Source organism: Ptiloglossa arizonensis, chromosome 4, assembly GCF_051014685.1.
Source record: "Ptiloglossa arizonensis isolate GNS036 chromosome 4, iyPtiAriz1_principal, whole genome shotgun sequence".
Classification (NCBI taxonomy): Eukaryota; Metazoa; Arthropoda; class Insecta; order Hymenoptera; family Colletidae; genus Ptiloglossa; species Ptiloglossa arizonensis.
In genome coordinates this window covers 2,052,481-2,069,788 of record NC_135051.1, presented here as the reverse complement: position 1 = coordinate 2,069,788, position 17,308 = coordinate 2,052,481, and the positions used below count along the sequence as shown (strand labels likewise).

At 40.4% G+C, this 17,308-nt stretch overlaps 1 protein-coding gene across 1 annotated transcript in view; it reads left to right on the top strand.

Moving 5' to 3' along the window:
• The window catches only part of LOC143145427 (uncharacterized), a 167,102-nt gene extending 158,488 nt beyond the window's left edge, over positions 1-8,614 (top strand). Inside the window, exon 4 of the mRNA XM_076308797.1 lies at positions 5,814-8,614. Coding sequence (XP_076164912.1) covers positions 5,814-5,950 — 137 coding nt within the window. The 3' untranslated portion in view covers positions 5,951-8,614. The remainder of the gene's footprint in view (positions 1-5,813) is intronic.
• The last annotated feature ends 8,694 nt before the right edge of the window (positions 8,615-17,308 follow it).

Sequence of the window (17,308 nt, the reverse complement as noted above, 5' to 3'; positions counted from 1 at the left end):
TTGATTCCTTATCGCGCTCATAATTAACTCTCCATTTAATCGATTCGATAGGAATAGAATCCTTGCTGGTTATCGGCTGTATAAAAATACTGAAAACCTCGAGAAAAGTGTTTCAAGATCAATTCTTCAACGGTGTACCGCAGTTTGTTATTCTTCGCGAAGAATCGCTAAGTGCTCGTCTAAAGAACATCGTTGTACCAGTAATAGTTTTTCAGATGGTGCTACAAAGTTGAAACTTTGTAGTTTCGTGTCTGAAACTTGAGTCACCGTAGCTGAAAAGAACTACTCGTCCCCCTAGTTGTTATTATTTCACGAAGCTACAAAGTTTCGCTGAGAACGACATCGAGCACTTAGCGAATACTCATTCTGAGCAGTATCTATTCTAATACGTGTAAATGTGGCACGATTTCTCAAAGTTTTACGAATATTTCACACTAAATCGAGACTGAACATTCAAGCCTCTGATCGAACAATTCTGATATTAGAATATTTCTGCTATTCTGTTATAATTTCTGAAATTTGAATAAATAGAACATACCCATTCTGAGTAGTATCTATTCTAATACGTGCAAATGTGACACGATTTCTCAAAGTTTTACGAATATTTCACACTAAATAATCGAGACTGAACATTCAAGCTTCTGATCGAAGAATTCTGATTTTAGAATATTTCTGCTATTCTGCTATAATTTCTGAAATTTGAATAAATAGAACATACCCATTCTGAGTAGTATCTATTCTAATACGTGCAAATGTGACACGATTTCTCAAAGTTTTACGAATATTTCACACTAAATAATCGAGACTGAACATTCAAGCCTCTGATCGAAAAATTCTGATTTTAGAATATTTCTGCTATTCTGCTATAATTTCTGAAATTTGAATAAGTAGAACATGTAGTATTGTGTATTACACTTATCTAGTATTCTACTGAAGTACATCGCGTATTCTGGATCCTCGTTGAGGTATTTACAGTCTCGTGTATTATTCCAGCAGCTCAATGACTTCTGACATTCCCACATATTCCCAAGCCATGATTTCTTAATCGCGATACTTCGAAAGTATAGAAATGTTCTCTTGGAATTTATCACACCGAGCAAAAATTTCAAAGATTCCGATTAACATTTCATTTGATCTAATCCCAAGCTGATACAATTTAACGTTTCAAAAACGATCGGTTTCATCCACCGTGCGAAGAAACTTGCGCGAAGTTTTCATACTTTGATCCTACGGAGGGCTGAGATCATTAGGGTGGGGGTAAAAAGTAAACAGTTACCCGGTATCTATATACTTTCGACTCGGATCTCGCGAAGCCTTATCAAGGATCGTTTTCTTACTCGAAATAGTGGCAATTAAAGAAACTGTTCCTTCCTGGCTGGTCGAACGGCCGGAAAATTCATTAGCGAATGTCCTCCGACCCGCAATTTCCCCCATTAAAGTCGAGTGTCGTTAAAGCTGCGCCCGTCCACCAGCCTGGATAACCGACGATAATCGAGAGACGAGAAATTAAAGGGCTGGTTGACTCGGGGACTTTCCTTCGAACACGGTGACTCGAAATGTCCTCGGTGAAGAAGAAAATGAAAATTAGAGAAAAACGATAAGAAAAAAAAATGAATCGACTGACGAGCAAACTCTCGGCGTCACGACGCCAGACGTGCGTAATCTGATTAAGCGGGGGATCCGTGAGTCCCTCGTCCTGTTTTCGAACTGAAAATCCGTGGAAACTTTTGTAATCCTCTCGGCGTGTAATGGAGCGCACGTGTTGCCAGTCAATGTGTTCAACTTCTCCCTGAATCCCGTTTCACCGATTTACAACGCTTCGTTTTCCGTAACTTTTACTTTCCCTCCAAGTTTCCACGCTCGTAATCTTTTTCCATTCTCCCGCGTACTTGTTCACCCAGATTTTCACGTTTCCGTGACTTTTACTTACGCGAAGATATTGGAGACTCTTTCCAATTTTCGTCTCGCTGAATTTCCCTCCTCCTCCGCTTACGATTTATTTCGTTTCGAGTCCGAGACTTTGGAATATCAGAGATCGCGCTCCGGTGGTTGATTTTTTTTATACATAATAGACGGATCGAGGTGGAAAATTTCCTCGAGCTCGACGACGAGTTATCCAAACGTGTTTCTTATTTTTCTCAGTTTTCGCGGTCGCTCTTATCGGTATTTTTTTTTTTTTTTGTTTAGAAACTCCGAGATTAGATTTTCCGAGATCGTTAATTACGTGGAGAGTAACGATTGTAGATTTTTCCACTCGCTCGATACCAGTGGAGAAACGTCGAGCAAATGTACATATGTTCGGTACACTTTTAATAATTTAGTCGAAATTGTGAAAATGAAAGTACAGAAGTGCAAAATTTCTGTGCTGAGTATATTTCACGATTTATATTTCCGATCTCGATTGAATTGAGCGTTTAGAATAATATTATTGAAAAGTTACGATGGAAACGTAAGGGGAGAATATTACTCGGAAGAAGGGAAGGAAATAACGTAACGTTAATTAATTTACTATTACTTTGTTATTAACTTTGTAAGAATCGTATGCATACAGTTATATATAAGGTTGTTCGGAAAGTCATTTCGTTTTTCTTCGGTGAAAATGAACGATTTTTTTAGAGCGTATAAACATTTCATTAAATTGTATATTCTCCAATTTGAAATACGAAATCACTTTCCGAACAACCCAATACAATAGCGCATCGATGTTACATTCTATTCTATCGATCACTATGTTTTCTTCGTTCGTCTCCATGGACGTTTCGTTGTTTCCCAGCGAATCCAAGGAAGCACGTTACTTTCTCCGAGTAAACAGGAAGTCTCTGGCCAGTTATCCGAAATATGAAGTCGATTTCCTGCTTCCTTGTTTTCCACGAGTTCGTTTTTCATTTCGTTGTTCCCACTTCGTCGGTCCTCGTTTCCCTCGTTCTCTTACGATCGTTTCGAGGGTGCTATAAACGAGGAGGAATTTTTCTTCCTTAACGAGGTGAAAATCGATCTTTCGAACGAGACGATCGCATCACCATGTGTCCTGTCGCGGGCAGGACATCGTTTTTCGAGAGAAAGAGTCGATTTGGGAATCGATGATCGAGAGTCCCACGGATCACGTGATTCGTCGAGGGAGACAGTTCGAATCCATTTTTTAAAAATTGTCAAAAACATCTCACATTACATTTTTCCTTCGTATTGTCCACGAATAGAAACGCACCGTTGATCGTTCGACGTTAATTGCCCGTCATTATAAATATTATTACACATTTTCGTTTCTAGTATTTAATAAATAAAATCCTACGAAGTTATTTAATGGTAGACATATATTATTTATATATATATATATATATATATATATATATATATATATATGAATGATTTACATACTACCCTTATTTATTTAATGGTAGATAATAATTATCTAAGGAGAATTAGATAATTATTTAAGTTGTATAAAACTTTTCTTATCAATGAGATAGTTTTTTAAAAATAATTTCAAGTACGATATTTTTTTTTTTTTTTATTAAATCATCCTTTCGGGACCTCTTCCATAACATATCGAGTTAATATAACCTTAGAGGAGCGGTTATCTTTCATTTGAATTTTACGAGTACACTTTTTTTTACGCGAGTTTCTTTACCGTGACCCAAGGGAGTTCGAGAAACGATTTTAAAGGGGGTTGAAAAGGAACAAGAATTTTACGACTTCCAACATTCATAGAACTCGGAGCGGTCCAAGTCGGTCTTGCATTTTCATTCTGCGCGATTAAACAAAATCTTTTGTTACGAACGCTTTCTCTGTCTCCTTTAACGAGGTCCTTTAGGTCCCCTATTTCAACTTCTGGTCGATATTAAGAAGTTTCGTATCTCCTTTCTTAATTTCCGGTTTCATGGAAGAATGGGTGGCTGGGTGGTGAGAAGATATATATATATATATATATATATATATATATATATATATATATATATATATATATATATAATATGTATTCGTAACAGAATTGGCTTGTTTCCTTAGCACGCGTGGTGCTTTTCACTCGCAAGGGACCTCTTTTTCGCGCTTTTTAGTTTCATTTAAAAGGCGTGTTATTCACTCTCGAAAGGAGCCCAAAGGCGCTCTTCGTATTCTATATTCGATAAAGCCACGCGCGCGTGTGAGCCTTTTATCGCAACGGAGCCTTTTATCCCTCGTATAAATGAAACAACTTCGGTTATGCCATACGTGGAGAAAGGGGGCCAAACATCGCCACGATTCCTCTATACCCCAGAAAACTATTCGGATCGAGCAACTTCCGATCTACGAAAGTGTCTATGTAAGACCCGAAAAATGAAAATATGTTCACGGATCGATTTCAAGAGCAACCTTCTCGAGAAGCGACGTGAAATCTCGTAAAATTTACTTCGACATTTCACGCACGTATTTCTTTCTGGTTTTCGAACGTAAAAAAATCACCAAACTACTTATAATTCTCTTTGACCCCGTGTCACGGTTTATAAAATAACTGGAGGGAAATGGGTCGTGTAATTGGGAGTAGCACGAATATCGTGATTGTTAAATTGAAATAATAATTCGAACGATTGCGTGCGAAAAATGATAAAAATTCGTGTACCAAGTAATTTCAGCAAACTCAATTTTGCTGGGGGAAAAAAGCGCGAATAATATTACGATGCAAAAATATAAATATCACCTTTGGGAGACTGAATATTTATTAGAAAATTTTCAATTCGTGATCGTTGTAACGTACTATAAAAGAAAACTCGACGTAGCGATACCTTTCTTCGGATGGAAAATGAGAAATTAATTCACACTTGTACTTCCTATACTCAACTCATCTTTTAATATATTACACCCTTATTCACAGAAGGTCATAAAGACTACGATAAATGTTCATCACTTTTCACAAGCATGCCAATGATTCCCAAATTTATTTTCTCCTTCGTATAATATTTGATCAAATATTTCCTGTACACTCATTTCTACACTCAACTCATCGTTCAACATATTACACTCTTATTTGCAGAAGCTCAGAAAGACTACGATAAATGTTCATTTTTCACAAGCATCTCAATGGTTCCCACATTTCCTTTCTCTTTCGCATTATATTGATCAAATATTTCCCATACACTTATTTCTACACTCAACTCATCATTCAACATATTACACCCTCATTTTCAGAGATTCACAAAGACCACGATAAATGTTCATCATTTTTCACAAGCATGCCAATGATTCCCAAATTTCTTTTCTTCTTCGTATAATATTTGATCAAATATTTCCCATACACTCATTTCTACGCTCAATTCATCTTTCATCATATTACACTCTTATCCACAGAGGTTTACAAAGACCACGATAAATGTTCATCATTTTTCACAAGCATCTCAATGATTCCAAAATTTCCTTTCTCTTTCGCATAATATTGGTCAAATATTTCCCATACACCAATTTATACACTCAACTCATTATTCAACACATTACATTCTTATTTGCAGAAGCTCAAAAAGACTACGATAAACGTTCATTTTTCACAAGCATCTGAATGGTTCCCAAATTTCTTTTCTCCTTCGCATAATATTGATCAAATATTTCCCATACACTCATTTCTACTCAACTCATCATTCAACATATTACACCCTTATTCACAGAAGTTCACAAAGACTACGATAAATGTTCATCACTTTTTTCAAGCATCCCAATAATTCCCAAATTTCTTTTCTCTTTCGTATAATATTTCATCGATTGTTTCCCATTCGATTTTCCCGCAGCAGAGACCTACAGTCGTCGCAAAATTACAATAATAACACGGTCATCGATCGTTGTTTCAGAGGCCTGGAGCACGAGGACGTATTGCTGCCAGCAAGAAGGTTGCAACTCAGGCCCTTCGTTGTCGGCCAGCAACGTCGTGGCGATCCTTGTTGTTTCGATGGCGGCCCTCCTCGTTGGACGGACCCTTCGTGGCTAATACGTCGCTAGAAGCGACGAAGAATCCGCGAACGGAAGCACCGGGATCCATCTAACGCGAGGACAAGGTCGGGGAACGTTGCACCGCACGCTAACGACGTTCGAGCCTGATCGCCATAGTCGTCTTGCTGACTGGACGCTGACGTGTCGATAGCTGTCGCTCGTCGATCGCTGAACATCCGCGGGATCCGCTCGAAATTGCCTCTCGTCGCGTGTTCGTCCCTCTGCTCGACTTTTACCATCGATTCCAACAAGAGTCCGCGATGGACTCGAACGAAGCTCGCCACCAAAGAACTTTCGATTCTTCGTCAACGTCCATCGCGAGGATTTTCTACCAGCTTGTTTATTGTATTTCTTCGTTTTCGTGTACTCCCGACATCTCCGTGTAACCTGGACCAAAACTTGATCCAAATCGAGTGCCCAATTTTTGGGCAAAAAGAAGCTTTACACCATAGAAAGCTTTCTTCTTGTTCCTATATTTTCGACCTGTCTTCGATTCTCTTAACCCAACGATGAATCATCGTTGAGAACCTGTACGCGATTAAAGAGACCACGGTGTACTTTTAGCGAATTTTTGGTCACATTTATCGAGAGAAAATTTCTTTTCTGTTTAGAATGCGCTACTGTTACTTTGCGAGTGTAATACGTGTTTCTTTTTAACCGAGAGTTTTAGAAAAGTACATTAACGTCCTGTTAATCGTTTAGAGGTTTTCAATTATTTATCGTTGCGTCACTGAGGAGTAAAAATACATGGTCGAAAATGTTCTGTCGAAGACGAAGCTTTAGACTGTTTTGAAATTTGTTCTTCCTTGTCGAGAAATTTTCTTTGGACAATTTTTTTCGTTTCTATCTGTTCCTGCCAAACTGCTTTTTATCATTTTAATTTGTTTTCATGTTTACAGAGAATTTTATTCGACTCGAGAAACTCGTGCAAACTTTTCGACCCTTCGGCTAGATGGAAGCACAATTAAGAAAAATCATTATCCCCATTTCAACAATATTTGTGAATTAATTAACCTGCGTCTATTTTTATCCATACCAGTGTTTCCCAAACTTTTTTATATCACTATTACATAGCAAAACGCAAAGCGTGATTTTTAAAAGGAAACAGTTAATTACACAAACAATTAATTGTTAATTCCTAGTAAATGTCATCCTTCGATTACCTTTTCGTAGCATGTACAAATTCTATGCAAAGCCTTTAAATAAATTAATCCACGTCCCTTTATTGATAATCAGTAAATAGTAATTTTAAAAATTCTAACGATGCAAAAGAAAAATTAATATACATAAAAAATCTATCCTGTTAATAGCCTCTCGAGCTATCGCAATATCGAACTTATTCCAAACGAAGGAAAATTCTAAAGTTAAACAATTACTAAAAAAAAAAACTGAAACCTTTGATAATTCTTAGCAAGTGACACATGGTGTCCAAAGAAGAAAATAAAAACCCAAGTAACATGTAAAAAGGAGTATTCAGAGTTAATTATAAATTACAGGTACACACTCTCTCTGCGTTTATTAATTTACTTCATTTCGATCGCTGTTCACAAGTTTGGGAAACGCTGGTTGGAACGAGTGTACTTACCCCGAAAGAAATTTGATTCGTGCTGGCGCAGCCAGAGGGTCGTCTTACCCCAGAATCAATTATTCGTCGACAATCGTCGCGGCGAGGGATCCAACTTTTTGCTACACCGAGCTACGAAGATGCGGCGTGTTCTTTCCATCGTCGCGCTTTTTAATATCCGGCCTCGGTTATCGAGCGAATAATTCCTCACGGGACCCTTTCTGTCAGCTTCGTCGGCCATATTCGCCCAGGTCTCTTCGAATTTCTGCCGGTCAGCTTTCCGTGACGGTCGGTTCCCCGCCGGTCCTCGAATTCAATTTATTTGAGAACTTACACGATACTCCCCCCTTTGTCGTTTCCTGCTAGTCTCTCTTCGCGAGAGCTCGAGCACAACAACGAACAAGGGAGAAGAAAGGAACGTTCGATGGGAAGATACGTCGACGATACGTTCTCGAGTCACGTGCCAGACGAGGCGAATAAAATTCATCAGCGTTTATGAGTTACGTCGCGTTTTCAACGAGCTCCTCCCTCGCCTTTATAAGTTTCCCGGAGACTCTCAACGAACAAGTTCATTCCTTCCTCGCGAATCTACGTCCACGTGCCCATGTGTATCCCCTTTATTGCGTTTCTTCTTTGAAAATATTTGTGCCCTTCTGCTCCGGTTGAAAAGAATTTCCACTCGTTCTTCACGGCGAAAAATTCTTTTCGTTCGTTGAGAAATATAGGTGGGACTGGGTAACTGAGTGTTGCTTTGTGTCGAGTTTCTCGAAAGAAAATCCTCGGGGGACGTGGCCTCCGTGTGATGAACTCGCCCCACTACGAGGACATTTTCTAAATCGTCGAGTTGTACTTCGGTGTAAATTTTTTGGTATTCGATATTTTCACGAATTAAGTACATATTCAAAATTATTTTCCAATTGTGGAAAGATTAAGAAATATTGTCCAATCGGTACAAAGTTGACAATTGCAAATAAATGTAACTTTAAATATTTCTTCCATTTCTTCCAGTCCACCCAGTCGGTGGGATTGGGTATCAGAGTATTACTTTGCGTCGAGTTTCTCGAAAGAAAATCCTCGGGGGGCGTGGCCTCCGTGCGACGGTCTCGCCCCACTACGAGGACCTTTTCTAAATCGTCGAGTTGTACTTCGGTGTAAATTTTTTGGTATTCGATATTTTCACGAATTAAGTACATATTCAAAATTATTTTCCAATTGTGGAAAGATTAAGAAATATTGTCCAATCGGTACAAAGTTGACAATTGCAAATAGATGTAACTTTAAATATTTCTTCCATTTCTTCCAGTCCACCCAGTCGGTGGGATTGGGTATCAGAGTATTGCTTTGCGTCGAGTTTCTCGAAAGAAAATCCTCGGGGGGCGTGGCCTCCGTGCGACGGTCTCGCCCCGCTACGAGGACTTTTTCTAAATCGTCGAGCTATACTTCGGTGTAAATTTTTGGGTATTCGGTATTTTCGTGAATTAAGTAAACATTCAAAATTATGTTGCAATTGTGAAAAGATTAAGAAATATTGTCCAATCGGTACAAAGTTGACAATTGACAATACATGTAACTTTAAGTAAGTATTTCTTCTCTGTTTAGATTTTCTATTTACTCCAAGTGATATTTGTTTGCAATTAATTTCTTAGCGATTAGACTCTGTTTCTCATTTTTCCTATCGACATCCGTACACCATTAATTAAAAATAATTCCATCAAAAATTAGAATCAACTACCTAAGTTTTCCGTAGCAAACGTTGCAATTATTCTTTTCCCCGCTTAATTTCAATCTCTTCCCCAGTTTCCTGTTCCACCCTTAATTTTCCAAATTTTAATTTCCATTATTCCTTATCTCCGTCTCGAATTAAATTTTTTCCCTCGTCCGCGTTTCTCCTTGGAAAAAAAAAAATTGTCCCTTCTGGCACCAATTATAATTCCGTTGCTCCATTCGTTCCAAATTTACATTCTTCCCAGAATTTTCGCTCTCGAGTCTCGACCAAATCTGGAATTCCTTTCGCGTGTGCAAGAGCAAAAAGGAAAAAAAGAAAAGAAAAAGAAAAGCTCGTCGTTCGGTTCGAGTCGAGCGAGAAGTCGACAAATTGGGAGAGCAGATCACGCGACAACTGTCGATCCAGGGTCCTGGAGAGCAAGAACGCCGACGTGGAAACAATCGGACCACAAATCGTTTCCAAACGAAGCCGCGATAACACAGGCGTGTAATGATAACAGGTTCCCGATGCCTCGGTCGTTCGTGGTCGTGCATCGACGTCTTTCTAGATTTCTAAGAATTCGTTCAACGGTATGTGACAGAAGAGAAGAAAACCTGAGAGAGCGATGATGAGAGTGAGAGCGAGAGAGCGAGAGAGTGAGAAAGAGAGCGAGAGAGAGAGAGTGAGAAAGCGAGAAAGAGAAAGAGATAAAAGAAGAAAATACAAGCCAAGAAATAACCAGAAACGAGAATGAACAAAGATATGTAACCCACATACAGATAACAGTTTAAAAAGAGGAACAGCGAGGATAATAATAATAATAACGTTATTATTATTACTATATTGCTACTATTACTACTATTACTACTATTATTATTACTACTACTATTACTATTACTATTACCATTACTATTGTAACTACTGGGAAAAAAAAGAAAAAAAAAAACAAACATCACCACGATATACATATACAAGTAGCGGTGTAACGACGATAGGCGGCGATCGAGTTGGAGAGTTGTCGATTATTACATAATATTGTAACCGCTTGAAGTAGCCTTATACTCGTAAACTGAGATAAACACAGAAAGAGAGACGCGAGCCTCTATTGGTTGGCGTGAGGGGACTGCGCACTGCCCCGTTTCCGAAACATTAGCTCGCACTCGACGAAACCAGAGAAAACAAAGATCCTGCAATTGTCTCCCAGCTATTAACGTTTCTCCGACACCGCGTTCAGTGGAGTTACTTTCGATAGACGGGCAAAATTTTTATCTCGATTTCCTCGCGAAGGGTACGCGAACTTTTACAAATTGTTTCCACGATCGTTCGAATTGTTTCCCACGATTATTTTGAAATTAGAGAAAGGAACAGGGACGTAGAAAATCATGGAGAAGTTGTGAAACGATCTGTGACGTTCGTTCCGTTTGTCGAGGCTTGAAATTTTATTCATCGATTACGAAATATTTTATTGTACGGTTCAAATTCTCATTTTTGATACAGATTACTTCTCGAACCGTAGCTAAACGTTATTTAAAAATCGTAAGAGAGTAAAAGGACACGTATTGCATTCTATGGTTTTCTTCGTCGCCTTCGATACGTTCGGACAAGAATTTTGCCCGTGTATATCGTTTCGAATAAATTGCATAATTTTTTCGCGCACACGGAGCAGCTCTGCACGAGTCAATTATCGCACCTGGGGGGTAATTTGTGCGAGTCGATCATCATCCACGGAGGTTTCGCGCGAGTCGGTCGTTGTTTGATCGTAGTTTGTCGTTTGAGTCTCCTGTTACGTTCCTTTCTCTCTTTTTTTCTTTTCTTTTTCTCTCTTTTTTCGTCGTCATCGGTGGAACGGTGTTTCTCGCGAGCTTTTTTTCCCTCACAGTAACCTTCGTCGATCGATCGACGAAACCACGTGGCGAAACGAGCGCAACTCGTTCTCTTCTCAAGCTAACCAGCCATCCGAACCGATCGAGCGATCCCGAAACGATCGATCGATCGGCCGCGGTGATTCCTAAAGTGTAGCGAGAAAATGAAAAAAAAAAAGCAAAAAACAATTCATTCTAGCCGGTAAGCCAAAGCGATCACAAGTAGGGGATTAACGATCTACCTATTCACTGGAAGACGATGGTAGCGAAACAAAGTTCTAGCGATTATATACCTGTTCTTGAGAATTAGGCGAAGATGATTTATCTAAAGTTAGCGCGAGTCTAGCGGTAATACTAAACGTAATCTGTTTCCCGTCTCGGACGTCAAAACTAATTAAACGTCGTTGTTATTGTTGGTGGGACATTGAAGGTGGCGTGATGAGTGGGGACAGAGGGGATGAGGGGGAACGCTTCGAGGCAGACGAACGATTTGCTCCGATTCGCGAAATATAGATCGATCGATCGGATTTACGGTTGGGTCTGAGTCGCTCTGCGCGCCTCTCGCGACTAGGTTCGCGATATCGTCGCGTCGCGAGACCCGTTGCACATGGGCGGGAACGTGTGAGCGGTGGTGGGGGAAGGAATCGAGGAAACAACGAATGACAGCGACGAGGGGCGTTTCCTTGATTCCCCTTGGAGCCGTTCGACGACGAGACGACGAAGACTTTCGCGGAAAAGATTCCGTCGTGCGACGATACGATTACGATGGGGATTATGGTCGCGCGGGAACAGTCTGCTCGTTGAATTCCTGTCGCGTGACGATACTCGGAACGGAACCGATCGTTTAGGGTAATTACGTAGTGCGAATTCTATTACACGACGCTAATCGCGGTGGAGGTTTCGCGTGACCCGGTGTGGAATGAAAATTTCGAAACGTCATGCGACGTAGAGTGGACGTTCGTTCGTCGTTCAGAGCGAAATTCACTCGTACGATGGTATCCGGATTATGAATTCCGTCACACAGCGGTATCCACAGTGGTGGTGTCGTTACCTGACCCGGTCTACGGTGAGAATTCTTTCGCGCGACACTTGTGAGAACAGACATTTCATCATACGGAACGTCCGAGATGGAATTCTATCGTGCAATAATATCTGTATCGTAAATTCCATTGTACGACTGTACTTAGAGTGGAAGTTTCGTCGCACGACAGTATTCTGAATACAAATTTCGTCACACGACGTATGCCGAGAACAAAAATTTCATCATACGGGGTTCCTGGAGTGGAATTCCATCCTACGACAACATTCATACCGTGAATGTCACCATATGAAACATCTAGAGTGGAATTCTATTCTATATAAAATCTATCTCGTAAATTCCATCCTGTAATAGCATCCATACCGTGAATTCCATCGTATGATAACATCCATACCGTGAATGCTATCGTATAATAACATCCATACCATAAACCTCACCATATGGAACATCTAGAGTGGTATTCTATTCTATATAATATCTATCCCGTGAATTCCATCGTATGGTAGCATCCATACCGTGAATGCCATCGTATAATAACATCCATACCGTGAATTCCATCGTATTATAACATCCGTATCGTGAATTCCACCATATAGAACATCTAGGGTGGAATTCTATTTTATATAACGTCTATCCCGTGAATTCCATCGTATGGTAGCATCCATATCATGAATTCCATCGTATATTAACATCTATACCGTGAATTCCATCGTACAATAACATCCATACCGTGAATTCCACCACGTAACGCTACTGGTAGTGCAAGTTTCATCACGTGACGATTCGTCTGATGAAACCACCGTCACGTGACCGAACCTAGCTGCGAATTCTGTCGCACGGCGGCGCCACTGTCGAGCGCTTTGTCACGCTACGGGTACCAACGATGCATTTTCCCAAATTTCTCGGACCCAACCGACGCAAAGTTTCGCGATAGCGTTAGGATTGCCAAAACGTACGAAACAGGACGCGAAACAACGATATCGAGTCATCGTTGCTATCTCATCCGCTGAATCGAATAGCAATAAGTCGTTGTATGCACTCGAAACGACGTCAGCAGTCCGATGGACGCGTCCAGCGACTGGAGACCCACCTAAATGATCGATGTTATCGTTGAATATTCACATCCATTCGATCCGGTACGGTTCGAGCCACGATTATCGCGGATCAGCACGTGAAGCTTCGCTTACACTTTATCCATGTATTTTTATAACGCAAAGTGAGGAACAGGGACGCGCCGATTCGAAATCGAGTCGCGCAGCAGTCCAAATCCACATCGATCTTCGACAACCGTGGCTGGAACCCTTGCCTGGAATCAAACGAATACGAAAACAAAGAAAGATCCACGAAAGACTACGAATTTGTTTTTTTTTTCGGTTTTCAAACCGTTGGTGAAATTCTACCTCGAATCGTTCCGGGTTGAAATTAAAAAAAAAATATATATACACACACACACACACACACACGCGCGTATACAGGAACACGGACACGCACGAGACGAAAGAAAACACGAAGCAACAATCAGAGGATCATTAACATCGACACCGAAACACACTTCTTTTGGACGATTAACCTTAAACGAGTTACGGACACTCCACGAGATTATTTCTAGGCGATTTCCTTAGCGCGTAAGATTTTATTATATTAACGAGAGACGCTCGATAATGAATCCGACATCGTTCCAACCTCCTAATTAAGCTTCCGCCAGCGAGCTGAACGAATCACGTTCGTCGTCGACGACGACGACGACGACGACGGCCAACACCGAGAAACTCTCGCGGGGCGAATAGGGGGAGAGACTAGCCGGCGTTTTAAATCAGCGTAACGTTTTACATTCGCTTCGAGCACTATTTCGATAGGTATTAAAGGTTCAAAGTCTAAAAACGATAATGCCTTTTCTTTCTTCCCGCACTGGATCGCGAGACAAGTGTACTCCGCGCGAGACGAAGCGAAACAATGAGCGACGGAGAGCGTGAACGTGAGACAGAGAATACGAATTTTCGCGAGTAGCGCGCTTCCGTTACGCGGTATCTTCCTGCATGTGCCTGCGGCTTCGCTTTCGAGCTCATCGATCAGCGTTTCCCAAACTTTTCTAGCCACCGTACGGTTTCCATCGAGGTTTCGATACGAGAGACGTGCAATCAATACCGAAACGAATCTTCGTACTCGAAGAGAGAACAAAAATCAAATTACACGTACAGTACGCGAGCGAGAAGATTGCATACCAAGGTTCATTCGTTCAAGGGCGATCCAATCGGGTGCTGTAAGTGGTGCACGTGTGCATAGAGACGGCCCCTGAACGAATGCAACCGGTCCCAATTTCGTACGCGATCTTCTCGCTCGCGTATTGTACATAATTTACGAAATCGATCGAGCTGTGCAAAACTGGACGATATAAATCAATAATTTATTGATCAACTTGTCAACGACCGAGGAAAATGATAAAATTACGAGAAAAATTTGTAGTTGGTATTATTTTGTTTCGTTCTTCTCAATTATTCGCGGGACACAGTTTGGGAAACATAGATAATCGAACGTCGAATCGGTCTCGTCGATTTATTACGATACTTTCGCTGTTAATCGATTTCCGAAGTTTTCACGCTACGAGGTTTTCAACTTTTGACAATTTTAAGGAATTATCACCTCGATCGACGCGAAGGTCCACGGGCTGTCCTCGATCTCGATCGACGAGTGGAATCGTCGAGACATATTTTACTGGACTCGGCTCTCCGATTCTTCGTAAACTCGTTACCCTTAACACTCGCTAGAACGCAAGAGAGAGAGAGAGAGAGAGAGAGAGAGAGAGAGAGAGAGAGAGAAGAGTGAATGCTGACGCGCGAGCGAGTGGGCGACTGCACTTCGGTTGAATGAAAACGAATGAAAGGCTCGAGTGAATGATGCTGAGCAATGCTGACGAAGAGAGTGGGGAGAAAAAAAACGGAAGGAAAAATCGGGGAAAATTTCGAACGAACGCGCGTCGAAACGATAAGAAGCGAGATAGAACGAAACGCGAAAGGGAGTACAGGGTGTTTCAATAGTATTGGATGGGAAAAAAGTGTACAGGTTTGTACAACTAAATTCTAACGAACGATTTATCAAATCCTCTTCGCCATTTTTTATCGCGAAAAGTAGTATTATCGATTGAACAATGTTTGCCTCGAATGAAAGTAGATTGTATAAAATACAATAATTGTACAATATCGCTTCTCAAATATATTATATTTTAGGTTATATATTATTAAATATCAAATATATTATTATTTATAGTTATATATATATTATTGTATTTAGGTTTGTAGCAAACGTTTCTCTATCGAACGTTCAACGAATGTTTCTGTTTCTGTCGATGTGTTCGTGCCTAGAATTCTGAAACACCCTGTAGATACGACGCGTGCAAACCGATGTTGGGAATTTCGACACCGTCGAGGCGTCGTCGAGTCTTCCTTCTCGACGAATCGAGTGCTCGGATCGTGGTGCAACAGTCCCCGCTTTCAAGACACAATTTTCACCACGGATAGAATTTTATCCCTACGCTGTTTCTCGTGTTCGTTCAACAGGAACGATCCATCGACTTATGGATCGCAGCTAGGGGCAACAATCGCCACCTGCCCTCGCTTTACAGCGAATCGACGAACTTTGTTTCTTGAAAGCGGATCCTAACCGCACTTACTCGCCACAGCGTAGCGAAAACGATGTATCTGCGACGGCTATGCTCTCCCAGCGATTCTTCAATTGTACTTTTTCGACGGTGTGCTACGCGAGACGATTAGGTTCGCGAGAAACGTGACTTTTCGAAGGACTTAAAACGGAAAGAGGCTCGTCGCGTAATCGACGGTGACGAAATCGTTTCGTGGATCTGAGAAAGCGAAGAGAGAATGAGAGACAGAGTGAAAGAGAGAAAAAGAGAGAGAGTGAACACGTGTAAAAACAAGAGAGCGAGAAAGAGCGCAGTTGAAACAAAAAGAAGATATATATAAATGACGTTATACATAAATTGTATCGTATTACGACAGGATCGCACCGAAAACAAGAAAACGAGGGAAAAAAAAAAAACAGTTAAGACACGCATTAAATAATTTTAGGATTAACGATTAATCGACGATTATTTAAGCCGAGAGGACCGAGCGAACAAAAAAAAAATATATATATATACGTATATACATGTATATATACACGCTACAATTATATATATATATATACATGTGTGTATATTATATATACATATATATTATACTATATTATATTAAATTATATTATATTATAATATATTATATTATACTATATTATATTATTTAGTCACGTAAGCAGAATCATATATGTATGACGAGTTGTACATTTATATTAGACACACACAGACGCAATAATAAAGACCGTAAAATACGAACACGTGTGGTGTGCGTGAACCAGCTGGAAAATTCGAAAGGAAGCGTTAGCTACTGAAAATTAAACTACGCGGCCGAATCAGTGGGATTTCTCGTCGTACGTAACGTGTCTCCCGTTTCTTTTTCTCTTTATTTAATTAATCTCGTTTCACACCGACGAAGGAAGCTGAACGTTTTACAGGGTGCTCGAACGAGGGACGATGGTCGTGTTTGAAATTTTGACGAGGTTTCGAAACGTGTCGACGACGTGTGTATTTTATCTTTCATTTTTTATTTTTCCCGTCGGTTTTAGTCGGACCAGGCCCATTAGTGGGCGTGGCCCTTTTCGTTGTTCCTTTACGTGCTCCGTGGAGATCGTGTGAATTTACGAATTTCAGCTTTTCCATCGCCATCGTGCGACGCGTTTCCAGGGCTCCCGTTACGAGAGAGAGGAAAAGGAAAAAAAAAGAAAGAAAAAAAATGGAAAAAAGCGGTACGATTCGGGACGTTTGCATATTTTTTTCACATCTTTGCTGATCGTCGACCGAAAAATTGCGAAAACTAGTGCACACACGGCCGTCCGGGAACAAATAGAGCACCGAAGGTCTGAAAAGAATTGTAAACGTTGAAAAGAATATTTTTTCTCCCGTTCACCGTTATTTAACTTTTTTATTATACGGGTATCGGGTACAAGAATATCTAACATCGAAGATACAACTCTCATCCGTGTTTCGCCTTTTCCCTTAATAATAAATATTGAGCTTAGGTTTATAATCTCGTATGCATTACTCGTGTCCTCCTTTTTCGTACTATTGTGTATTTTTATTG